General features: G+C 38.8%; 4 protein-coding genes across 4 annotated transcripts; 1 reads left to right on the plus strand and 3 right to left on the minus strand.

Annotated features, from left to right (window-relative positions):
- Nucleotides 1-394: 394 nt before the first annotated feature.
- LOC129792856 (transcription initiation factor TFIID subunit 2) lies at nucleotides 395-4,449 on the minus strand. Its single transcript, XM_055832237.1, has 5 exons — nucleotides 4,355-4,449; nucleotides 4,199-4,252; nucleotides 1,756-4,133; nucleotides 780-1,689; nucleotides 395-716 (listed from the first exon to the last, which is right to left on the minus strand). Exons 1-5 carry the CDS (start codon nucleotides 4,433-4,435, stop codon nucleotides 495-497), a joined length of 3,645 nt encoding a protein of 1,214 aa, XP_055688212.1. The 5' UTR covers nucleotides 4,436-4,449; the 3' UTR covers nucleotides 395-494.
- On the minus strand, nucleotides 4,410-6,079 carry LOC129792859 (uncharacterized). The gene has a single exon (XM_055832241.1). It carries the CDS (start codon nucleotides 6,077-6,079, stop codon nucleotides 5,033-5,035), a length of 1,047 nt encoding a protein of 348 aa, XP_055688216.1. The 3' UTR covers nucleotides 4,410-5,032.
- Nucleotides 6,080-6,332: 253 nt separating this feature from the next.
- Nucleotides 6,333-11,822, plus strand: LOC129792857 (eukaryotic translation elongation factor 2). Its single transcript, XM_055832238.1, has 6 exons — nucleotides 6,333-6,464; nucleotides 6,662-6,775; nucleotides 6,853-6,953; nucleotides 7,796-9,020; nucleotides 9,241-10,157; nucleotides 11,093-11,822. The coding sequence occupies exons 1-6, from the start codon at nucleotides 6,462-6,464 to the stop codon at nucleotides 11,265-11,267; spliced, it is 2,535 nt and encodes an 844-aa protein (XP_055688213.1). The 5' UTR covers nucleotides 6,333-6,461; the 3' UTR covers nucleotides 11,268-11,822.
- A 4-nt stretch (nucleotides 11,823-11,826) lies between these two features.
- On the minus strand, nucleotides 11,827-20,079 carry LOC129792858 (adipokinetic hormone/corazonin-related peptide receptor variant I). The gene is made up of 5 exons (XM_055832239.1): nucleotides 19,267-20,079; nucleotides 18,706-18,978; nucleotides 16,323-16,639; nucleotides 12,277-12,400; nucleotides 11,827-12,204 (listed from the first exon to the last, which is right to left on the minus strand). The coding sequence occupies exons 1-5, from the start codon at nucleotides 19,398-19,400 to the stop codon at nucleotides 12,000-12,002; spliced, it is 1,053 nt and encodes a 350-aa protein (XP_055688214.1). The 5' UTR covers nucleotides 19,401-20,079; the 3' UTR covers nucleotides 11,827-11,999.
- Between the last annotated feature and the right edge of the window lie 5,860 nt (nucleotides 20,080-25,939).

Genomic DNA, 25,939 nt, shown 5'->3' on the forward strand with positions numbered 1-25,939 from the left:
TAAACTATCTTAATGTGTCTATGCTACAAAGAATTAAGCAAGATAAGCAAAATGCACTATTTTCCCCACCATAAATGTTCCTTGAATAATATTTGTGGATAAGATCAGTCAGCATACCATGGAGGGTGATGAGATTATTCGACGTCGTCTCGTTTTTTACAAACATATCCAGGAATTTGGTTCTTGAGGAGATTGGAGCTCCATCGAACACCACCATCCCTTTTTATCTTTTCTGATCTCTCTCATTATATGTAGAGTGGCTTCTTCAAATTCTACAAAAGTAGGGAATTCCTCTTTTGCAAAGTTCGCAGGGAAAAGTAAAATTTAGGAACAATTCTTAATTTTTCTTCAAAAGAACTTCAAATCTTTAAAGAAAATCAAATAAAAATCTTGATACCTATACTTATTATTTGTTTTATTATTCTTAGCGATCTGATCTATAAATGAATAAAGATTGTATTCAACAACATGGAAAAGAATTTCTAATTTTTCTTTCAATCAATATGTGAGTCAATTGTGATCAAATTGCTGTTGCTGGAGCTATCTGGGGAGCTGAGTGTCTCCTGGGTTTCCTCCTTAACGTGCATCACTCTCGCAATATTTGGATCCTTCTTCTCCTTGGACTTTTCTCGGTCTCTGTCCCGATCCTTGTCCTTGTTGTGCTTATGTTTATGCTTATGCTTATGCTTCTTCTTGTCCTTCTTCCTCTTCTTGGGCTGATAAAACAAATGGAAAATCAATAAAGAAACATAAAAGTAAGATTCAAAAGTGAATTTTACCTTTGGTTGATCAGTCTTGATCTTTGGCTGCTGATCCTCTTCCTGCTTAAACATACCCGGTTCAAAACCAACTGGATTACTCCCCGTGGCACCCATAATGCCCGGCAGGGAGACAGAATTGTCCGAATAGTATTCAGTTTTGGCTTTTTTCGGCGGTGGAACATCACCCTGCGGTGGAAGGGATGTACTAATAACATCCACATCAGGAAGCTCAATTACTTCACTCTTCGGTTCAACTTTCATCACCAAATCCATCACTTGATCGACCTTTCTCTTCTGACTCTCCCCAAGGGAGTCCCCGGAAATTCCCGGAAGTGTTGAAATATGCTCTGGTGGAAGAGATGTGGGAACTGTTGTCAAGCTGGGTGAGATTGTGGGCAATGGGGCAATTTTTTGGGGCTTCATAATAGCCTGAAGTTCGGGAGTTGGCAGGCAAAAGGGCCTCTTTGTGCCATAGAGGGCATAATAGAGATCCACCATGTCGCACCGCAAGACAGGATCTGATGCCAAACCCGTATTCATTGTATTCCAAATTCTCTCAACAAGCTTCTCCTTGTCCAGCCGATGTCGATCCCCCCGAACAAAGGGAGGATTCTCAATGAGAAGTCTCGCCAAGAGGTGCCGTGCCATTGGATCAGGATCAGTCTCAAGGAGATCCAGCAGATGCTCCAAATCCTGCCATCTCCCATCGACTTTTACAAAGTCCACCAAGCATTCCATGGCCGCCACACGGAGATCCAAATACTGCCCATAGGCTGCATAGCTTCGATAGATATTGGGGCTTGGTGGTAGATGACCGCATTTCTGCAATTTCCGGATGACTTTTAAGCACGCAACAGACACGGAGTACTTGTAGGAGGGCAGATGCTTTTCCAAGTTCAGCAAACGTGTCACTTCCTCCAGGACGAGTCTTTGCAAAAAGAAAAATCAATTTTAGAATAAAAAATCAGAAGAAAAATAAAATAAAATCTCTTACTTTGCATCCGGTGAGAGATTCTCAGCTGTAATTGTTGTTCCCTGCTGAATCACCGAGATCACGGGTGTTATTGCATTCCCGAGTGCCTCCACAAGGGATGCCCTGTAGTAGTTGTCAGAGTAGTGATTCCGGGTGTTGTCGTTGTACTTGAAGAGATCCAAAAGGAATCTCATTACTTCCGGTGGGCAAATACCATGAGATGTCCTCAATCCCGCCATTGCAACGGGGATTGTCTTCTGCAGGAAATAATGTTGGAAGTTGGAGAAATTATTCTGCCGAATAATATGGGGTGCACTGAAGGAGCCAAAGAGCTTCCGGAAAATCGTGAGCATAGCTGGGGGTCCCTGCCAACTGGTAGCCATAGCATTGGCTACCTTTGTGAGGCACAGTGCCGCCTGGCAGCGCACCTTGAAGAAGCACTGCTCATTCTCAATGGTATCCGTGAGTGCCATCCTCGTGGCTGGAGTGGCGTACTTCTCCAGAGCCTTGATTGCATCCAATTGGGCAGTAACATCCCGCTCATGACGCAGCTGGAATTGCCATTGAAAGTCCGGCTGTTCCACATTGACAGCCCGGAGGATGGTCATCTCGGGATCTAGACGAATCCACAGGACGGGTGAATCATTCATCGGGGTTAAATCCATATCCACCTCCTCTCCAGTGCAGAGGGGAATCTTCTTTTTCTTATTCCTCCTGCTCTTCGAGTGGCACGTGATATCCGACTTGACCACCGTGTTCTCAATCTGTAGGGTGTGCTTGAAGGTTCCATCGAGCTCCTGAAGTTGCACCAGCAGGGGCCCCACGTACTTCCGGACACCTTTCTGATTCACCGAATCCTGCCGAATTTCCAGCTCAATTGTATTGCGCTTCCTGTTGAAGACGCTCGTGAGGCTGAACTTGGCATGCCCACCTGTACGTACCCATTGATCCATGAACACAGACATATCCTTTCCGGTTACCGTGAAAATTGCCTTTGTGAAGACATCCGTCGAGATGAGAAGATGATGCCACAATCCACTACCAATCTTCGTCGTGGCGGCATTTGTGGCGAGTGCCAGTTGTTTATTGAAGACCTGCAGAAGGAGTTCCTGACCAATACGGTGCTCCAGCATGCGGATGACCAGATGTGCCTTCCTACGCATTGTTTCCACATACTTTGGTGACATTGTGTGCAGGCTGCGTATGGGGAAGTAGTGAAGGATCTCAGGTTGACGTTGAACAGTCTGCGGCTGGGATGAGGACACCGGTAGTGGCGCTGGTGGTTGACTGCAATCCAACACAATACCACCATAGTGTTCCTCGTAGCGCACTACTTCCGCCAATTCGGACTGAATCCACTCACGGTAGTCATTGTTACCGAAGCATTTCTTCGAGTACAATCCACACAGGTACTCGGCAATCCCTTTGGGTAGCCACGTGTCCGACCAGTGTTGCATTGTGATGAAGCACGAGAAGAACTGCTCAGCAATGGCTTTGGACATAATTTTGCGCGTAATGAAGGTTTGATCAATGATTGCAATTGAGTGAAGGAGATGCGTCGAGAGGATGGACATGGTGGAGTAGGCGCTCGCTTCCACCTGTAGCTCATCTACAAAGACCTGCTTGTAGCAACTGAAGGGATATCGCGTTGACAGGGTTTCCTCGTAAAATTCAAACGCCTCATGAATGTAGCGCACGGAGTTCTTGAGGAGTGGCATCAGCTGTGGCAGGCAGAAGTGCGTAACTTCGTGCATATGTGGATCCACGTAGATCTCAAATGGTCCCACGGCGAGAGCAATATTCGGAGCACAAACGGGTGTCGATACGCTGTAGTGGAATGTTTTTTGACGCAAATCCGGCGTCATGACGACCTCCACGAGATCTCCACAACTTACAGCTGTCATACTCTCATCCACAGTGAACTCCAACTTCCACGTACACGGTTCAGCGAAGCTATCCACGCATGGGAACCACAATCGGGAGGAATTTTCATGGCAACACGTGTACATGTGAGCCGCCAGCTCAGTCATGGTGCCCTCACCCTCGGGGATGGCAAAATGCACTCCTCCTGCGGGATTCTCCAACGAGAATTCAATACTCACCCGCAATCCACGACCCTCCCCGACCAGATGAGCTGCCTCACTGGGAATAACAACGATCAACTCCCCAGCATTGAGGTCAGCATCAACCTTCTGAGCGGCTGCTAAGTGCAATTTTGAGAATAGCTCCAGACTCCGGGTCTTTGTGTCCTGACAGATGTCCAGAAACGGGTCAAAGTAGAAGAATTTCGCCTCGTACGTGTCATTGAGGGACACCTTGTAAATACTGCACTGTTTTGCATTGAGACGAAGAAGACGCAGCCGATCTGTCGTGGGGACAATTGTCAATTCAACGGAGCCCTAGAAAAGACACAGGAAATGCCGCATTAGCTTCCTTCTCTAGATTTCATTTAACAATAACTTACAATAATATTCCGCTTCTCGAAACTAATTCCCGTGAGACTAACAATCTGATGGGCTGTAATGGGAAGAAAATTCAGAGAAAATAAAATAAAATTCCTTCAAGTTTGGTTAGTTTTTTGACTGGGGCACAAAATATGAAAAATACATGGAAATACTTATAGTCTGAATGTTCGTGTAGACTCCACGGGTTTTTCCTTTTTAATTTTAGCACTATTTTGTGTTTTCTCGGCGCTTTTCATTGCATTTCCGTTTGTTTTCCTGCCTTGATAATTTTTATAAACAAACACAAACCCCCAAAAACCTTCTTCTTCTTCTTCTTCTTATTTTTAAATTTTTCAGGGCCGGACGTCATTTCGACATCCACACAGCCCGCCACTTTAGTTTGTGTTTTTATTGGTTAACGACTTTTCACTTTAATTGTTCTTTTTCAAATTTCACTTTTAATTTCACTGAGGTAGCCATTGATTTCATTTACACTTTTTAAGTCTATTTTTTGCGCAATTTCTACGAGATTGTATTTATTATTTAGTATTTTATATTTGGATTTAATGTTTTTATATTTATCACACTCTATTAGTATATGTTCAGTCTTCTTGTTTTCCACACTTATCACAATTTTCATCTGTAATCACTTTCATCATTTTTAGAAATTTTTTAGTGTATCCATGTCCGGCTCTTATTCTGTTAAAAATTTTAATTTTGTTCACTTCAATTTTTTTCTTTTTGAACCAAGGTTCTTTCGGGATTTTTTGTTTATAACTTTGCTGTAGAATACTCCTCTCGTTTGTGTAGCTAGCTCGAATTCCTCTTGCCATTTCTTCAATATTGTATTTTCACTAATTCTGTAATTTTCTTTTTTTTGGGATCTCGACTTGATATATCTCATTGCTCTTTCCTCCTTCCTTAGCTGCTTTGTCTGCACTATCATTACCTACTATTCCAATGTGACTTGGGATCCATTGTAGAGTAATGTCTATTTTGGGATTTTTCTTGGCTATTTGATGAATGATATTTTCATAATATTTTTCACTTTTAAGATTTTTCAGAGAGAGGATGGCACTTTTAGAGTCTGTCAAAATTACTATTTTCTTCTTCTTCATTCTAATTGCCATTATTATTGCATAGAGAATCGCTATCATTTCTACCGTGTAAATTGGTATTTCTTCTTTTATTTTCCTTGATATTGTTTCTTTCGTTTGCTCAAAAAATATTCCAAAGCCTCTTTTCTCGTCTTTAATTGATCCATCTGTGAATATTTTGAAGTGGTCCTTATATTCTTCTATTTTTTGTAGAGTACACATTCGCAGTTTTTGTGTTGAGATTTGATTTTTTGTGGAATTTTCCAAACCAGGAATGTTTTCCAGAATTTTTAGATTTGAAGGTATTATTTCTTCCTGTTTTTGTAATTTAGCTGTTTGTACTATGTTTTCATGTTTTTTTAGTAGTTCTTTATAGTTTGTATTGTCGTTTATATAATCTATTTTGTCACTGGTTGCCATTTTATTATTAATAAGGAATCTGCATGTTGATCTTTCCGAATCGAATTTTATGGGCATTTCTGTTGTTTCTGCCATTATTGTTGTGATTGTTGTGCTTCTTGTATAACCCATGATTATCCTTAGAGCTTCATTTTTTATGGCTTGCAAGGGATGCAAATTCGAGGTGCTCATTTTTGTTTGGTACATCGCTGGAGCTCCATATAGCAGTCTGGATTTTATCATTGCTTTATATACCGTCAGCATGATGTCCGGATGGATCCCGGTTTTTTTGTTTCCAAAATATTTCAAAAGATTTAGATATTGTAGTAAATTTTCTCTCACTGTTTTTCTATGTATCATAAATTTTAGTCTGTTGTCTATTGTAATTCCTAGTATTTTATGCATTGTAACTTCTGACAGTGTTTTATCTTTTAATTTAATTGAATTTGTATATGTATACACATGGAATGAATAAATGAAATGAATGAATGTATAAAATTGTTCTTTCTTGCCAAAAAACATATAATAGCATTTGTCTAAATTCCCCCAAAAACCAAACTAAATCTTTGAGGAATTTCGTTCGGAAATGTCCGAGGATTATCTCAATTCAATTTTTTCGATGTTTCCTTCTTCGTTCTCCATGTTTACTTGACGAAAGACATGGTGTTCCACCTACTTCCTGTCGACGTCAAGTGACAGCTGTGACAATTCGATCTTTTTCCTAAGTCTGCCATTGCTGTTGGATTGTGTTTCGTGCTGAAGACGTGAAAATCTCCAAACATCCAAGATGGTAAGTTACCTAATTGCCCATTGTTAGCATAAATCATCCCCATGGATGCCACTGCAGTGCACAATGGTACTATATTGCAAATTATTGGGGTGGAAATGAGTATAAATTTCAATGAAAGATTTGCACTGAATGTCTGGCAATGTTGTGGCAGTGTGGGATAATTTTGGGATACTTTTCTCACCTTTCCCTACTTTCAGGTGAACTTTACCGTAGACGAAATCCGAGCGATGATGGACAAGAAGCGAAATATTCGCAACATGTCCGTCATTGCCCACGTAGATCATGGAAAATCAACCCTTACTGATTCCCTGGTGAGTAGAGAGCCATTGTCATGGATTTGCCCGGTGGGCTGTATGTGTGCTAATTTCTTTCTCTGTGTGTGCTTCAGGTGAGTAAAGCCGGGATCATTGCGGGCGCTAAAGCGGGTGAGACGCGTTTCACGGACACCCGGAAGGATGAGCAGGAGCGCTGTATCACCATCAAGTCCACGTAAGTGAGATTAATTACGAATGTTCATTTAATTCGGTCGGTGTGGGGTTATGATGGGATGGTTGCCAACGTCATTGAGTCGCAGCGTCACGCACACACCCACAAACACTGACTACGTATTATTGTGAAATTGCGCCAGAGCGAAAGGGATTATTTTTTCAATTTATTTATCAATTTGCGCTGCATTCGTGTGCCACGTGAATGCACAAATTGCAAACTTTCTCCTGGAAAAACTAAAGGAAATTCCCCAGGTGGATTGCAATGTCAAAAGGACAAAGGAACATGTGGAGGAGAGAGACAATGATGAGAGATTTCTCAAGAAAAATCTCACACACTGCATGCTTATCCGGAATTTAGGTCAGTTTCAATCGATTTTCTCCGCCTGCAGTGTGGGGTGTCCTTTGCGACGCATTTGGGGGTGGTTTTTTTTGTTGTTTAGCAATCTCAATGGCAGGAGAAGAATAAATAATATTTTATTGAGAATTAAATTGAGGCGCAAATACCAAAAATAGATTACGAGCTCAAACTCTCTGTGATATAATTTTCTTCAAATTCCTCTCGGAAAAATAACTATTTAAGGGCTTTAATTTAATCAATTTAAGGACTTTGCCAATTTACAATGGAAATCCACTTTGTACCGGAGATGAATGCGTGGCATTTTATCTGTCCACGATTCCAACTCACAGACAGATTTCTGATGTTTTTCTTCAATGAAAAAATTAAACTGATAAAAGTATAAAAAAATAGAACTGATGAGTCAGGAGAAAAATGCAAAAATTTCACGAAATATTAAACATTTTGACAAGTTTTTAATAAAAATTTCTTTCTCGATGATACTGCAGGGCCATCTCTATGTACTTCGAATTGGAGGACAAGGATTTGGTCTTCATCACGAATGCCGATCAGCGCGAGAAGGAGCTCAAGGGTTTCCTTATTAACTTGATTGATTCCCCTGGGCACGTGGATTTCTCATCTGAAGTGACAGCTGCTCTGCGTGTTACGGACGGTGCCCTCGTTGTGGTGGACTGCGTGAGTGGTGTATGCGTGCAGACTGAGACTGTACTGCGTCAGGCTATTGCTGAGCGTATTAAGCCGGTGTTGTTCATGAACAAGATGGATCGTGCACTGTTGGAGTTGCAATTGGGCGCTGAGGAGCTGTACCAGACGTTCCAGCGTATTGTGGAGAATGTCAACGTCATCATTGCGACGTACAGTGACGACAGTGGGCCAATGGGTGAGGTGCGTGTTGATCCGAGCAAGGGTTCCGTGGGCTTTGGCTCCGGGCTCCACGGATGGGCTTTTACGCTCAAGCAATTTGCCGAAATGTACGCCGATAAGTTCAAGATTGACGTTGTGAAGCTGATGAATCGTCTGTGGGGTGAGAATTTCTTCAATCCCAAAACGAAGAAGTGGTCAAAGCAGAAGGAGGAGGACAACAAACGTTCCTTCTGCATGTACATCCTTGATCCCATCTACAAGGTGTTCGATGCCATTATGAATTACAAAAAGGAAGAAATTGAGGCCCTTCTGCCCAAGATTGGTGTTACCATTAAGCACGAAGATAAGGATAAGGATGGGAAGCAACTGTTGAAGCTGATCATGAGATCATGGCTACCAGCTGGTGAGGCTCTACTTCAGATGATTGCCATTCATCTGCCATCCCCGGTGGTGGCACAGAAGTACCGTATGGAGATGCTGTACGAGGGTCCACAGGACGACGAAGCAGCCATTGCTGTGAAGAATTGCGATCCAGAGGGTCCACTCATGATGTATGTGTCTAAGATGGTGCCCACATCCGACAAGGGGCGCTTCTATGCCTTCGGACGTGTATTCTCGGGCAAGGTAGCCACTGGGCAGAAGGCACGTATTATGGGACCCAATTACATTCCCGGCAAGAAGGAGGATCTCTATGAGAAGGCTATCCAGCGTACCATTCTCATGATGGGACGCTACGTGGAGGCTATTGAGGATGTCCCATGCGGCAATATTTGTGGTCTTGTTGGTGTTGATCAGTTCCTCGTCAAGACTGGCACTATTTCCACCTTCAAGGATGCTCACAACATGAAGGTAAATTATTATTTTCTTTCTTTATTTTTTGATTTTCTTCTAAAGAAATAATGATGATACATACACAGACCTGTTCAGAAATTCTACCCTGGATGAAAAAAAATACTTATTCTGAATTTATTAAAAGCTAAATTCTTTCAATTTTTTGCAAGAAAATTAAGGAATTTTCATTAATTTTTGTTTCTGTTTACTCCTTACAAAAAAAAAAAAAACATTTTAGGTGATGAAGTTCAGCGTTTCCCCCGTTGTGCGTGTTGCCGTTGAACCCAAGAATCCGGCTGATTTGCCAAAACTCGTGGAGGGTCTGAAGCGTCTCGCAAAATCCGATCCTATGGTGCAGTGCATCATTGAGGAGAGTGGTGAGCACATTATTGCCGGTGCTGGTGAATTGCATCTTGAAATTTGCCTGAAGGATCTCGAGGAGGATCACGCGTGTATTCCAATCAAGAAATCCGACCCTGTGGTGTCGTACCGTGAAACTGTGTCCGAGGAATCAGACCAAATGTGTCTGTCCAAGTCACCAAATAAGCACAATCGTCTCTTCATGAAGGCCTGCCCCATGCCCGATGGCCTAGCTGAGGACATTGATAAGGGTGATGTGAATAGTCGCGATGACTTCAAGGTGCGTGCACGCTACTTGGCCGAGAAGTATGACTATGATGTCTCCGAAGCCAGGAAGATCTGGTGTTTCGGCCCAGACGGTACAGGGCCAAATATTATTCTCGATTGCACAAAGGGTGTGCAGTATCTCAATGAAATCAAGGATAGCGTTGTGGCTGGCTTCCAGTGGGCCACAAAGGAGGGTGTCCTTGCTGAGGAGAATATGCGTGCTGTGCGCTTCAACATCTACGACGTGACACTCCATGCTGATGCCATCCATCGTGGTGGTGGTCAGATTATCCCAACAACCAGGCGTGTCCTCTATGCGTCCGTCATTACGGCACAGCCACGTCTCATGGAGCCTGTGTATCTGTGTGAGATTCAGTGCCCCGAAGTGGCTGTCGGTGGTATCTACGGTGTGCTCAATAGGAGACGTGGGCATGTGTTTGAGGAATGTCAAGTGGCAGGAACACCCATGTTCGTCGTGAAGGCTTACTTGCCCGTCAATGAATCATTCGGATTCACGGCTGATTTGAGGTTAGTTTACTTTTCTTTTTGTTTCCAAGAGAAAATTTTTTTTCTTATTTTGTCCAGAAGTTTGATTATTTTTTTTAGACTATTCTTAACTATTCTAGATTTCTTTTGAATCAGGTGTTCTCTTGAGATTAAAGAGTTAATGGCTAAAAATAGAGATTTAGTGGCATAAATGATGTGATTCAGGTCACAAAATATTGATGCCAAAAGGCGGTTTTGTTAATCTTCTAATCAAGTCATGCATCAGATATAATTAATCGTTAAATAATGTTGAAAATTAAATCTTTATTGGTTAAAAAAATATTATCTTTCATGCTTTGTTTGCAACGTGCTAAATTGATCATTAGAAGAATATTTTATTTTGCTATAAAAAAGAATAAAAAATATTTTTATTGATAAAACTAACTCTGTTAAAAATCTAAAAAGTCTGTTGTTTTTCAAGTTTTAAAAAGTTTTTTTTTTAAATAATTTTCCTTAAAAAAATCAGAGTGAATGATAAAATTTAAAACTGGGGTAGATTCTGACAAAAATCTTTTTTTTTCTAACAACTGAAAAGTTGTAAGATTTTAACATTTTAAATGTTCAACTGTCGTTCTAGAAAAGAAAAACAAAGAATTTGTTCAGGAAAATAATCAGAAAGATCTCTGAAAAGGTCTGGAAAAGTAATTTTCCTTTAAAAATTCAATTAATGATAAAAAAAAATGTCAAAATCTTTTAAGATTTTTTGCCAGAATACCAAAAATCTTTTAACTGACAAATTTTAAGAAAAGAAAATGAAAGTTTTATATTAGAATCTACCCCTCTCTCAGAGAGAACTTTATAAAGAATGAAAAATCTTCTACAGAACCAAGAAAAATTCTTTTAAATATATTTCTTGATTTTTTTGTCCTTAAATTCAAATAATTTACATTTTTTTTCTTTTTTTTCCTTCATTGCAGATCCAACACTGGTGGACAGGCGTTCCCGCAGTGTGTCTTCGATCACTGGCAGGTGCTGCCCGGAGACCCAAGCGAGCCATCCAGCAAGCCCTACCAGATTGTGCAGGACACGAGAAAGCGCAAGGGGCTCAAGGAGGGCCTTCCGGACTTGTCTCAGTATCTAGATAAATTGTAAATGCCGCGCGCGGATTTTTTTTTCGTTTTTTCTTTTCTACATTACAACAACAACAAACTTTATAATAACAGCATCATCCCCCTTTTTGCTTAACTTTTTTTCTCTCCCCTGAGAGTGAGGGAGTTACAAGTGCACATGGGTGGATGATGTGATATTCAAGAGCAACATCTACACTCAATAAATTTTTTTGTTATATTTTTTTTTTAAATTGCTAAAACGCGAAGTTGATCTATTTAGGGGAGATAATGCTAAAATTTGTTTCAGAGAATGATCGTAATTTTTTTTGTTCTCTTTGTGTAAAATCTAATATAAAAAAAAGAAAAATCTTTTGAGCGGATATTTTAAATTTAGTTCGCGGATTTAGCAATACGCGGTGGGGTTAATTAAATTAATATAAAAAATGATTATTAATAAAAAAGAAACAAGAAAATAGAAATTCTAGAGATTGAGGGAGCCGAATAAAATCAAAGAGAGCGGCCACTCCGGGATGACAAGAGAAAGATGGAGTAAGAGAGAGAGAGAGAGAGGATTCAATAAAGAAGAAAACAAGAAAAATGTCTTTTATTTTGCCAAACAACACACATTTTTATTTCCGGAAATGCTGAGCCGGATTACATTCAAAATCTCACTGGAGCAGCATGCGAGAGAAGAAAAAAAGACAGGATGGAGGGGGGGTGGACAGGGGGATGAATGTTAGTGCGGCTGATGCTTTTTATTTTGTAGTAGGGAATCTCATGAAATACTTTTTCGTGTGCTTCCCTCGGAGCGTTTTGACAGTGAACTCAGTTGATTCACAATGACACGATCGCGCTTCCGGCGAATGTTGTAGATCCCGTAGACAATGGGATTCATGCAAGAATTGGTGCAGGCAAACAAATAGAGGAGCTTCTGGAGGCGCGGATCGACATTTTGGGCATTTTCACGATCCATAAAGTACCTAAAAGGGGGAGGAGAAAATAGAAGAAGGAGATGAGCTAATGCGACATGATGGGGTGCTTTCTATGCTCACCAAAAGCACATTATGTGGTAGGGAGTCCAGCATACCACGAAGACAATTACAATGGTGATGGTCATCCGAAGTGTTCGTCGTTTTGCTCGCCCCAAAACTGTGCTGCTGGACCGCCGGAAAGTCACTGATGGGAAATTAAAATGGAAAACAGGTGAGTGAAAATGTTTCCTTTTTTTCGCAGAAATGGATTATTTTTCCCGAATTTTTTTGGATCTCAATGGTAAGTTTAGTTGGATTTTCATTAATGAATTTTTGATTTAAAAGCTTTTGTTGATTTATTTTCGAATCATGTTTTGAGAGCTTGAAAATGAAAAACTTTCTTTTCAATTAAATGGAAATTTTATTAATCCTGAAACAATTGACGGTTAATTGAGTATCCCAAAGCTCTTTTCCCATAAGATTTAGTTATTAAAATCGAATCATGTTTCCGATTTTATTAAATTTAAAAATTTTGAAAAATTGGAAAATATAGGCCAGTTGAAAAGAACAAAAAAAGGCTATTTCACATAGGTTCTATAAAACAGTTGGCTAAAAAAAAGTAATGATTGAGCCGATTTAGCTGAACCTGAATGGTTTAAAAAAAAGTAGATAAATCTGATAAATACTGTTCAATCTTATCTAATCATTTAAATTTAAAGAAACTAAAAAACACTATGCTGACGTCATTGTTAATCTGCCATTTTTTAAAGATAATTCCCCCTAATTCCAGTCGTAAATAAGATGTTTTTTTTAGCGATTTCTTCTTGTCGTAAACTATCGAAGATTTTTCTTCATTTGCTTGAATGAAAGACGCTAATAAAATTGAAATTAAAACATGTTTAATTATCCTAAAGAATCAATGTTGAATAAATTTTTCCAAATAAGAATTATTAATCTTCAGGCATATTTTATTCAAATCTCTGCAAATATAAGAGAAATCCTAATTTTCCATAGCTGATGCTTTATGAATTAATCCCACCTTTTGCGTGTTACAAAACATCCATAATTTCCATCGACAATTTGTACTCTCATCACTTTGGTCGGTAAACGGCGTGCGCGGCCGAAAAGCCCCCAACTCTGTTTTTGGGAATATAAATTTATTACTTCTATCGACGCGATCGACACCAAATTCCTGCATAAAAAAATCCCCAGGTGAAATATATAATTCTTCATCATTAAATTGCAATAAAATATTCAATAAATTCTTCGCGCGACTTTGATGGGAAAATAATTGTCTGTGTGTGTGCTCTTTGGGCATCATGCACACAGAAAATCCATCTTTCACCGAGATTGTGGGCTACGACGATGCGAGTGCGTTTGCTTTTGTATCTTTTTGCACGCGGGCTCGTTGTTGTCTTTTACATGTTTTCTAAAATAAGACACTCGCGCGCGCGAAGAATTCAACACCCACCATTTGAATTAACATTGAATTTTGCATTTATGAGTGGTTCCCGCCCAAATAGAACGATGGAATCAATCATTCACAAAACCTGGAGGGAGCTCCTTTAATGGTTCTCTGTGCTATACATGTAGCTACAGAGCTGCCCAGCCTCCTTGCTTCCTCTTCTCGCATCGGGCTGCTTAGGCACACTCACAGATGTCCAGAATAAATCCCGAAAATTGCCTCACTTTCCCTCTCAATTGGCCACACGGCTAATCCGCAGCAAATTGACCGATAAATCCCCAACTTTGTGCTTCCTGAGCGCATTTTTCATAGCAGATTGCTGATGACAACACATCATATCGTTCTGTGTGCGATAGATGATTTCTGCTTTTAAAATGAATAACTCACAGTGTCTAATCTTTTCTGCCACGGGTCTCTTTTGATGGACGCCCACGCGATGGACGTTCTTCGCTGGCTCGTTCTCCTTCAGCGCAAGCTCAACTGACTTTTTAGATAATCTTGCAAGCAGAAATTGATTTATCGCCCCTTCTTGTTTACCTTTTATATTAATTTTTTTGGTGGGAAATAAGTTTTTTTTGTGAGATTTTTTTCTTTCCTCTTGATCGCCTCTGAAATGCTCACAAGATGTATATTTTTAGCATCGCAGCGCGCATGCAACCGAAATGTTAATTTGATTCCAATTGACACGGCATTTATGGATGTTTTGAGCAATAAATTTCACGAGAACAGCGCATAGGATAAAAGGGCATATATACATAATTTGTTTGGTAAATAATGAAAAAATGAAAAAAAGGGGAAAAAAATCATTGAAAAGTAATGTTTTAAAAGAAAATTTAGGATTGATATTGCTGAATTTGGAATCCCAAAGACGACCAAGAAAAAAATCTTCGAAAAATATGCATTTAGCCTGATTCAACCTAACTTAAAAAATCTAATGTTTAGGTTGAAAAAATTAAAGATATCTTAAGTTTTTCTTGAGAAATCTTAAGTGATGACTAGTGAATTTTACCCATTAATATAATAAAAATTAAATATTAGGGTAATTTTTTTAAAAGTTATATACTTATAAGAGAGTATAGAATACGTTTTGAATATGTAAGTCCTCTGAGAGCTTTCACTCACAGAGTATTATATTATTTGAGGAAATAATAGAGATAATTGCCTCAATAATCCCCAAAGGGTTAAAATAAAGACAGATGAGAAAATGTAAGACATTCAATGAAGGCAAATCTTCAATTTCTGAATAATTTCAAATATTTGGTCCTATTCAACGCGACCATGATTTACTTGAATTTTTAAAATCCTTGAAATTTGCCGCTTTAATGTCTTTCGTAAATGAAAGCTCTTCACAACTTATTGCATTATTGGCTAAAATTATATTCTTTCTCAAGTTCTTATTTAGCTTTATGAGCTTAATACTAGAGAAAGTTGCATGCAAAAATGAAAATGTACTGGTAAGCTGACCAAGCTTACGGGAGCTGTGTTTCTTTCAGTGTACCAATTTTGTGAGAGCAAACTAGAACGCGAATTAATTTAAATACGCGCAAAGTCGGGAAAAGTAGAAAATTCATACCATAAGAAATGTTTGGAAAGCCATATCTCGAGAACGGATCCATAGATTTTCATAAATTTTTTTTTGTTTGAAAGGTCTTGAAGTCAGCTATAACATATCGAAAAATGAAAAAAATTTATGTCGCCATTTTCGAAAAATTCGAGTTCGAAATTTTCGAAAACTTTGTTTTTGACTTTAGCGCCTCTTGCGGTCATTTCTCGAAGTTGCAATGTTCTAGACATTTGTAGGGTTTCTCGAAACCTTTCATTTGCGCTTGAGTTGATCAAGATCGGACTTGTAGAACCCGAGATATGACATGCCAACTTTGGAAGGCTATATCTCGAGAACGGATCCATAGATTTTCTTCATTTTTGGCATGAAGCTAGATAATATGGTCAGCTACAACATATCAAAAAATGAAAAAAATTTATGTCGTCGTTTTCGAGATATTTATCGAAAACTCATCGAAAATTTTGTTTTTGATTTTTGGCCCCCTAGCGGTCATTTTTGAAACTTCGGACGTTCTAGAGAGTTGTAGGGTTTGTTGAGATCTTTCATTTGACCCCGGGTTGATCAAAATCGGTCAAGCCGTTTTCGAGTTATGGTCGATTTTCGATGAAAAATTGTGGCGGCCATATTGACTAAACGGCTTGACCGATTTTCGAAAATGAGGTATCGTTGGAAAGCTCTTGATGGCCCCTACAACATATCAAAATTTCAGAGCTCTAGCTATAATAGGGGCTGAGATATAACGAAAACAAAATTTTGAGGTTATCCAAAATGGCGGACGGAGGGGTGGTGGGGTGGATTTGACTTCATAATCGGATTTCTTCAGGTCGATATTTAAACTTTGCCATTTACCGCAAGTCTCTATCTATCACCGTTCTCTCGCAATTTAAGTTTATGATCCGGCCGGCCGGACGGACGGACGGCCGGCCGGAAAAAAAAATTTTTTGGCGCATACGTTTTTTGGAATGTGGGGACCCTAATTCGTGCTCATCCCAAGTTTGAGCCCGATCTGACGACTTTCGATTTTGCTCGGTACACAAAAGCTGTGTCTGAAAGAAACACAGCTAAAAAAGAAGTTGGTGAAAGTTTAATAAGACTCACAAGCGATTGTACTCTTGGTCTTCCTATAGATCTCTAGGTAGATGGAGGCGTAGCAGAAGATGATGATGACTAGTGGCAGACCGTACATGAACATAATGGTGGAGACACTGTAGAGTACCTCGAGGGTTTGGCTATTGCCGAATGAGTGGTACGTGACGCATTGGTAGTACCACGTTGTATTGGGATGTGGCTCCAAGTGGAAGATGTATGCCTGAGGGGCACTACACACCACTGACATTATCCACGCCGTCATGAGCATCACGCGCCCCCGACGGTCGATGCCCGAGAAGTTGAGGGGCCGCAGGATCGCATAGTATCTGCATAAGAAGAGATGAGAAGAAAAAGGAATGATCGGCATTTTATTTAGTGGGCTGTGTGATGGTCATAAAAATTCTATTTCCGGCATTAAAAGCGTCTGATTGATGTCTCTGGCACCTCGTGGGACAAATATCGCGCGCGCTCGCTCCTTTTACAACCTCTTTGCACCACAAACAGTGAAATTAACACTCTTCATCGTTTTAGCTGCGCATTTCCCTTCATCTCCCCGTATCTTCTGCACTTTTTTCTGGGCCACAACAGAGGGAAGAAAACCCAATAAAATACCACACTCGAGGATAGCCTTTATGCATGTTCTTCTAAATGCGCAGCGATCCACACGTAACTCTATATACAAAAAAAAACCTACAATATTTCAAGAATTTTATAAAAGACTATCGAAAAATACTATGTGGTGATCCATCATTGGGCTCCGTGAGTTTCTGCGCCTATGCCGCGTGCAGAGAAGCCAATAAATCTCTCGTATGAGACATCATTTGGCGGGAGGTGATTTAATTAAGAAACTCCAAAAATGAATTTACATAATTTTCTGAATTAATATCTTTTTTTCTCTCTCTGTGTGTGGAGGCTACAGAAGGCAAATAGGAGGCTCCCAAAAGAAAGAGAATGGATCGTTATGATGACTTTTAAATAACCTTTGTGGAAATAGAAATTAAAAGAATTTTTCTGAATTTTTAAAGAAAAAAATTCTTTTAAAAATACTTTTGGAAAAAATTTAAATGGCGCAAACAAAATATTTTGCACAAGAACAGCATAACATTTCAGTTTTCTAGAAAAGCTGTGTGTATAATTTTTCATAAATATACTGATAAGAACAGCACGCCTCCCTCTCTTTTCTATAAAATCATTTTTCTTTTAACACAATTGCGAGAAAAACACTCTTGGCGACGCGGATTATGTATGTATTGCCGGTTTGATGATGAATTTTTGAAATGGGATGACTAATAAATGCATGATTATGAAGCGCATAACCTTTTGAAATTAAATTTGCAACTTAGGCAATGATTGAATGAATTTAACTAATTAAAAGAAATGCTGCTATGTGGTGACAAAGTCCAATAAAAATTGAAATATTTTCCACAACAAACATTCTGCTATATATTGTATAGATTCAGCAGAAATATATTAAACATTAAAATCTATGAAAGACACAATAAAAATTATGTGCTATATATAACGGTGAATATGTGTATATAGTTAAGATGAATAAATGCATTTTGAAATGAATTAAAACTAAATGGAATTCTTGATTGAAAAACTTGAGTTTGTTTTTGAATTTTACTTCGGGTTTTATTTCAGTTTTCAATAAAAGAAAATTAAGAAATTCTCTCTTGAAGAACTTTCCTCATAAAATAAAGAAATAATTATAGCTAAAAGGTTCGTTTCAAAGGTAGGTATTTATACGGAATCCATCCAATTAAATAATTTCTCCAAAGGTAGGTATTGTTGCTTTAAATTAGTGAAAAACAAATCAATAAAGTCTAATTCTCTTAAAGAATTCGGCCAGAAAAAATCTGCTATAACCCCGTCGTCTATTAGGTCAAAAATATACGTTGACTTAAATATCAAAACATTTTCTTTAATTTTTACTAATTTAACTAATTAAATAATTTTTTCCAAGATGGAAATGCGTTTAATTTAGGTAGAAGATCTCCTATCTACCAGAAATTGTGGTAAAATAAGCAAATATGTATTTCAATGTTTGATGCGGTCGCGTAAAGGGCTATAAAATTAAGTTCTAACAGCTATTTCAAAATTACATTTTTGAATTACTTTTTATTTTATATTAATTTTTTTTATTTTATTATCTTTCAATTAAATTTTAATCCAAATTATACATATCTTGATGGAGGTACCTGGTACATTCTAGAGAAGAATTTTCACCCTTTTATCCAACAATCAAATAACGTTTAATGACCTGGCGCCTCCACTGTACACACGTAAAGTAAATCCAAAACGCATACAAAATAGCTAAAACTAATAAAATACTCTCTTCAATGCCCTTTTCCTAAAGATATTTTTGTAAAAGAATTTTTTTACAGCTTACCTGTCGAGTGAAATGCATACGAGGACAAAGCCCGAAAGGTAGAGTCCGAAGGTGCGAAAAAAGGACATGATGCGACATAGGAGATCCCCACCGTACCATTGCACTGTGTACGCCCAGGCGATCTCGAGGGGCATGAGGAGGAACGTGACAAGGAGGTCTGCAATGGCCAGGTGCATTAGCATCACGTCAATGCGTGAAGAGGCCTTGAGGCGCTTCCGGATGAGCAACACGAGCACCGTGACGTTCCCAATTGTGGATACAACCATGAGGAAGCTGCAACGAAAGAGATGGTGGTGGAGTAATCAGTGGGTGGTCCACAGACGGGAGCCCAATCAACACTTTGCGCACGACATTTGTGGGTCAATTTTTTTGTGATGCGCGGCATCCGCGATAAACGCGCGGCTGTTTGTGTGGCGAATTGACCAGGCGAATTGCTGATAAAACATCGTGTTCTCTTTGGGAATATTCCAGTGTTACTTCGGGGGAGTTTGAGGGGTGGGGAGGAGAGTAGATATCTGAGGAAGGAGATAGGAAGCTGCACACTTTGGGAACTTCTCATACCTGTAACCAAAAATGGATAAACGATGCCCATCATTGAAGCGCATATCAATTGGAAGTTGACTATCATTGGCAGCTTGGGACCATTCCATCAGATTCCTGTGGTCCTGCACATTATTCAAGCCAGTATTCGGCATTGTGAAACACTCACACAATATTTATCTGGGCGCGGGATGAAAGAAAGAAAAAAGTTCTTTGGCAACACAACACCCCCGCCGATACGGAAATCACGAAAATCTTCACACCCAATAAATCACTCTGCGGAAAATGTCTTCTCACACCAAATGTCTTATCCAACACTCTGCATCTTCACGACACACATCGCGGCTGATGGGTCATCATCTGCAACACCATTGAAATGTGACCAATTGCGGACTCAAGAGGGAATGTATAATCTTGTGGTGGGTGAACAACTGAGAAACGACTGATTTTCATGGAAGAATTAGAGACATTGCATCCCACAATTCACACATAAAATAGTCTCGCGGGCTTTTTAAGGGTCACCAGGTTATCGGCTGTAAGAAATTGTTGAGATTCTCACTAACATCCCGTAGTCTCGCGCGCACCACATTCGCATCCCAAACAAGGCAACACTTCACCAAAACAATATAATTTCCCTCCAATACCTACATATGGCAAAAAAGCGCGTGAAAAGCTCACAGATGTGTGCTCCTTAGCAATTCGCACAACAGACTAAGGCTCCCACTAGCGCTCAGAGCTCCTTTAAGGAATTTTCTTTCGTGCGAGAAAATTCCGCAAAAACTCGTATAAAGCAAAATAAAACTGTCGCACACATTCCTTAGCTAAATGTTTTCTTTCTTGCGCATCATTTTTTCTCAGCAAGAGATGCACCGTGTGGAGCTTTTTCCACCGAACAGGGTGGAACATTGCCTGTGAGTGCTTCAGGGGATGGAAAATTGATCCGGTTGGAGAAAGGCAAAAAGTTTGAAAAGAAAGAGTAGAGTGGCAATTTGAAACTTGTGGTTTCTATATAGCAATACAAGCCAGGGGAATTGAAGGATTTATGAAGAGAAAAAGATTGAATTCCTTAAAAATAAATACAATGAAAAATGCACAACGTGATGCAGAATGAACATTATTCTTGTTTCATTTAAACATAACATACTAACAAGATAGCCTTAGAGAATGAATAAAATACAATTCCTTATTTCTTTATTAGAATATAGGATGATATTCATTTACAGATTCCTTAAACAATTTTACGGTAAGACAATTTTGAACGACTTCAATAAACAACACATCTACAAGTCAAAGAAATTCCAAGTAAAATTCCTAAGGAAAATAGTTAAGTTTCCGGGAAAATCTCTAATGATGATGCAATTTTTAAGTTTTTTTCCGTTTTTCGTAAGCTAGGAATACTATTTTTAAATGATCAATTTGTCATTTTGATTTGGTGGGCGCCATATGGGGCTTGTAAACAACTATACCTACCTCCAGTAGCCTTCATCCTCAGCCTCAAAAGCAAATTCGCACGCGTTGTCTTATCTGTTTTACTAAACATATATTTAAGGATCTGTAACTTCTGGGAAAATCGAAACCATTAAAGTTACTTTCTGATTTAATTAGTAAGGAGGTTAGATTCACTCTATGAGCAGGTTAACGTTCACTTGATAGTAAGCTAGGGTGTTGTTGTAAAGACATAATTTTAAGAATATATATCGACAACTGTATTTTCAGCATAACATAAATTACAAGTTTAGTTCTGAAGGTGGAATATTAACGTTTTTAATGGCCTCATATCTGTCGTAATAATTTATTGGAATCTTCAGGCCCTTTCTTTATATTAAAAAAAGCTAAAAAAGTATAAAATTTGTATAGTAAAAAATTCAACAAAACTAAATGAGTGTCAGCTTTAAAATATTAATTTAAGACGTGGAGTATTACATGTTTTAACTTTAGTCCACAATAATGATTATAAAGAATTAATATTGTTTCATAAGATAATTCTTTCTTTGGACCACCCTGTTTCTATAACCCACACAATCCATTTTCTTATCATAATCACACTATCAGCTCGCCATATACAGTCATTATAATCCGCCACAATATGAGCGCAAATTCATCGTCCAACCCCAAAGGCGCACGCATAGCACACGCGAGTTGCACGAGGAATTTTGTCAACAAGTCCAATATCAATTCTTGCCGAGAACTTAGCTTTCCTGTTTATCCATCCCTAATTAGTCTAGCTGAGAGAGAATACTTTGTGTGCGAAAAGCATCCCTGATTGGGATTGTAATCCATCGAAGGATGATTAAATGAAGCAACCAAGCATATATACTAATTGCTCACTGAATGATGTTTATGTGAAACGATATGGGGGCTTTATTATCAACTCTCAGTTTTACATGAAAAATTGCTCGCCCGAGTCCAAAGACTACGAACACTCACAAACACGCCGAGGCACAATTTTTGTTATTCGCAAAATTTTCATCCAAAAAAACAAATCACGATTTTTTCTTGCAAAAAAAAGAAATGTTGGGGTGCGCGAAAATTCCGTTCCGTTCGGGAAAAAAACGTGCTCTGTGAAGATACTAAATTATTTTGTTGTGTCTATTGCAATTGCAATTTATCTTAATAATATCAAACCCCATAGAAAAAAAAGCGGCAAGAGAAATTAATTGAAATCCGAGAGGGGGGCGCACGCGAATGATTGAGGAGGCGATCGGGTGTGCGACAAAAAAAATTATTGCTTTATGACCTTGTTAGATTCTTCGGGCGCGCAATAGAAAATGGAGATGTTTATTGATTTCAATACATTATTTATTTCTCAAGTTCAAGTTCTAACGATGATGGGGCTCGCCTGACCCTTTTCCCGCCACTTTGTAGCACCACAGAGTCACACTTCAGGGTGTTTTTCACCCCAAAACAGTTTGCGAGACACAACAGTGTGCAATACAATAGAGATCGCGTCTCCATGATAGCATCGCCCTTTCCTATCATCATAAAGGTGTATAGGGGATGGGAAGATGAGTTCTTTTAGGGGTAAATAAATTCCTACTTAGAAGTATGAATTCCAAGTCACAAATTCAATGTGAGCTTAGTCGTTACAAAACTGCAAGAATTAACTGAAAAATACGTAAAATGACGTAGCTAGTGTTTAATTGCCTCTTTAAATGTATGAAACATGCGCGTTTATGTTTCGTCAATGAATTTTGACACAGTATATTTTTGAAATATAACTCATGAGGATTTAGAAGTCCATAAAACATTATTTCTAGACAGAAAAAATTATAATTGTGATCGAGAATCAAACACATTTTTTTAGAAAAGTAAAGCATCCCATCATCTTCAGGACCTGAAGAAGATATTGAATAAATTCGAAACCTTACGCAAAAGAGAGCTTTTTTCTTTAAAAAAATGTTAGAATTTAAATTATGCAGATTAGAAACAGAGAAAAGAGTTCCTGCAGAGATCTTCTTATACCTCTTGAACATTACTCATCAACCCCCTAGACATGGGGTAAATTTGCGTGGAAAAAATACCTCGTGAAAGCATCGCACGTGTCTTTCTTCACGCGCCAAAATACCCAACCCGACGAAATAATTGACATTGAGCGATGGCACATTGTTCTTGAATGCATGGAAAAGCACAGGCCAGCTTCTTCAGGAGCGCGTGCTTGGCAACTTGTTGATACTGGAGAGTGATTAATGACGGATTTGCAGAAATTCGAATCAGATAGAGACTCCTTTGCTGACATTCTCAAGTACATGCTCTATGTTTAATCCAATTATAGATTTGCAATTAATTGGAAGGTGGTTTGAGAAAAGATTTTTCTCTCAAGATTTTAGCATCGTATTGGCCAGGAGTGGGAGAAATTTCAGGAAGAACCTAAATACATAAGATATGAGTCACATAGTATAAAAATTAATGCTTGTTGATGTCGCATTTAAAGTGTCTTGTTGAAAATTGTCCAAAACACCTCCATATTCATCTTATAAATTGGATCAAAATGGGAGGATATGCTCGCTTGCATGAGAATTGTTCAACAATAAGCATGAAAAATTGCATAAAGACAGCACCATATGTACTTATGGAGCCCAAGCAAGCAAAATGCCATAGCAATTGGGTGCAACTGATGGTAAAAGAGGTCTTACACAAACCAAATGCACCACATTGTGGCTGAGGACAATAGTGCTCTGCGCAATGAAAAGCCCTGACGATTGGGATGGTAATTTGTAGTGGGTTTCGTTTTCTTGGCGTACGCGACTTTTCCACCTTCTCGTTATCACATCAACTTTATTGCCATCCCACTCTCATGGGATACTCTCACATTTTCTTGTTCAATTTAATTGCCATCATACGGAGCGCGCGATTGGAGATGGGAGGCAAAACGAGGCGCCTTCGAGACATGCAAATCGCGGACGTGAATCTCGCGCGAGCAGAGCTTCTTTTGTGAAATCACCCAAAAGGGCCCAATCCTTTGTCAGCATAGTGTGAAAATTTCTACGAGACCTTCTTCCTCTTCTGTGGGGGATAATTTTCCAGTAATAAAAAATTGCAGCACTTCTAAATGATTGAGATTTATTGATTATAACTTCCACATAAGTGGAGTGATTCAAGAGAGGAAGTATCGCTGATAAATTCTCAGAAGAAGAAAGAAAAGCTTAAGGGTGATCGACTTTGGTGGCATCAAAATCACAATGAAACAAGGTAAATTGTGAAATCGAATGAATGTTTTCTTCAGAGAAATTATTTGATCAAAAATGGGGGTTAGATGTATAAATTTTTATTTTATTATTTTTTTAAAAATATTTATAAACCTTAAAAAAATATATTTATTATATCAAGATCAAGTCTCAAGATTGAGGCGGACACTAAAATAATCCCACCAATATTTTATTATTCCATCCAAGATGATAAATCTCTTAATAATATTTTTTTCTTTGTGCATCTTGCAATCATAATCATTTCAACGCTCTTTTAGTGCTTTAATGCGTCAAAAGGGAGTCTCCTACCGTCCCCTCGTTTACGCATTGAACTTTTTTATGAGACAGCGTGTGAGAAGCTTTCGCAATTTAGTCGATTACCTCCTCTTTCGGACATTAACTTTTTTTTTCTCCAACCCTCCGTCTGAGAGCATTTTCTCCTTCAAGCTCTTTTCGCGTGAATAATTACTCACAGACTGATGTTCACTCCATAGACAAATGGGATTTACATTTACAGATCTTCTAGCTGAAGCTTCGCACAGACATCCCAACATGCAGTACAATTTTGCTTTGATTGAATTTATGAGTTAGGGCAGAATTTCTTACATTTACGGGATCCTTTGGTGCAGCTGAAAATTCTCATGCCACCCGGAAGGGTTACAGGTGGTTGTGGGAAGCTAGTGGTTTTGGGGTAGTTTGTGCAAAAATACACCCATAGCTACACGCTGAAGCACCCCTGTTCATCATAAGTGGATGTTTTGGGGACTTTTAGTGCCAGATGGTCGCTTTGGTGCGACGGTGAGGTGCAAAAATGGCTATTAACAGGCAAAAGAGAGTCAACAAGAAGTGATTGTGTGGGTAAATTGCACAAAGCTCCACACGAGAAAATAAATAAATAAATGAAAAAGTTAAATGAGGTGTGTATTCAATCCACTATCCCTCCATATATCCATGTGTCTCACAAAGCAGACTTTCCCACACGTGATCTCTCTACTTCTTCCAAGGGGGGCTCCCACAAGAAGTTCTTAACGAGAGAGAGAAGGTACAGCGCCCGCAAAATGCGCGCAAATGAGAGAATCTAGGAGAGTTTTTACGGCAATAAAATCAATTCACTCTCATATACGACTTTTCTTATGCTGTCTCTGGTTAATTGCTGATCGGGGCACATGCTTAAGACAAGAGTTGAGTGGAGGGGTGTTGTTAATTTATTAGTTGTTGACAAAAATATGTATTTTCTGCACTGTAGTTTTTGCTTAAGGATCATCGAAAGGAGTTTATTCGTTGGAAAATTCCTCATTGACGTCATTGCTTGAATTTTCTGGCAAATTTTTCCAGCATTTTCTTAGGTAATCTTATTGCAAAATAATAAGTTTCTTTGGCTTGTTATTTTCATGATTCACAACAATATTATCCATTTCGGATATTGCTGTAAAATTCATCAGGTACAAAATTAGGCAGTATAAATTATTCAAATAATTTAATGTGATTATTCTCTTTTGGTAAAGCAGAATTTTCCTAACATTTCAGACTTTAAAAAATTATTTTATTTGAGACTCTCTTCAAAAGCACAATTCCAAGCGTTTGCAAGAATTCTAAAAATGCGAGTGATCTAAATAAAATTTGCAGGGTAATTCTAATGTGCTCTCGATGTAACACACACTCAATTAATAAATAAAAATACCTACATTGAAAGTGATCAGTTTGGTATGTTTTGAATTAAATAAAATATTCAAAATACGAGACACATTTTTTCTTACATTTGACGCCGTGTCGATCGTGTCGACAAAGCACCACTTGTGAGTGGCGTTCTCTCGATGAAAAACGCTATTTACGTAGGACGAAACTGATTATCTCTCGTTGGATTCTCTCTGCAACATGATTTCTTTACCTTGATCAGCGCCACAGCAAGAACCTCATCAAATCTGCCCCCTCCGGACGGTCCCATGAGCGCGAACGCGAGGAGAGGAAGAAACGATCAAGTGCCACTACTTTTGACGATGGATCTCGGA

The sequence above is a fragment of the Lutzomyia longipalpis genome, chromosome 3 (assembly GCF_024334085.1).
Source record: "Lutzomyia longipalpis isolate SR_M1_2022 chromosome 3, ASM2433408v1".
NCBI lineage: Eukaryota > Metazoa > Arthropoda > Insecta > Diptera > Psychodidae > Lutzomyia > Lutzomyia longipalpis.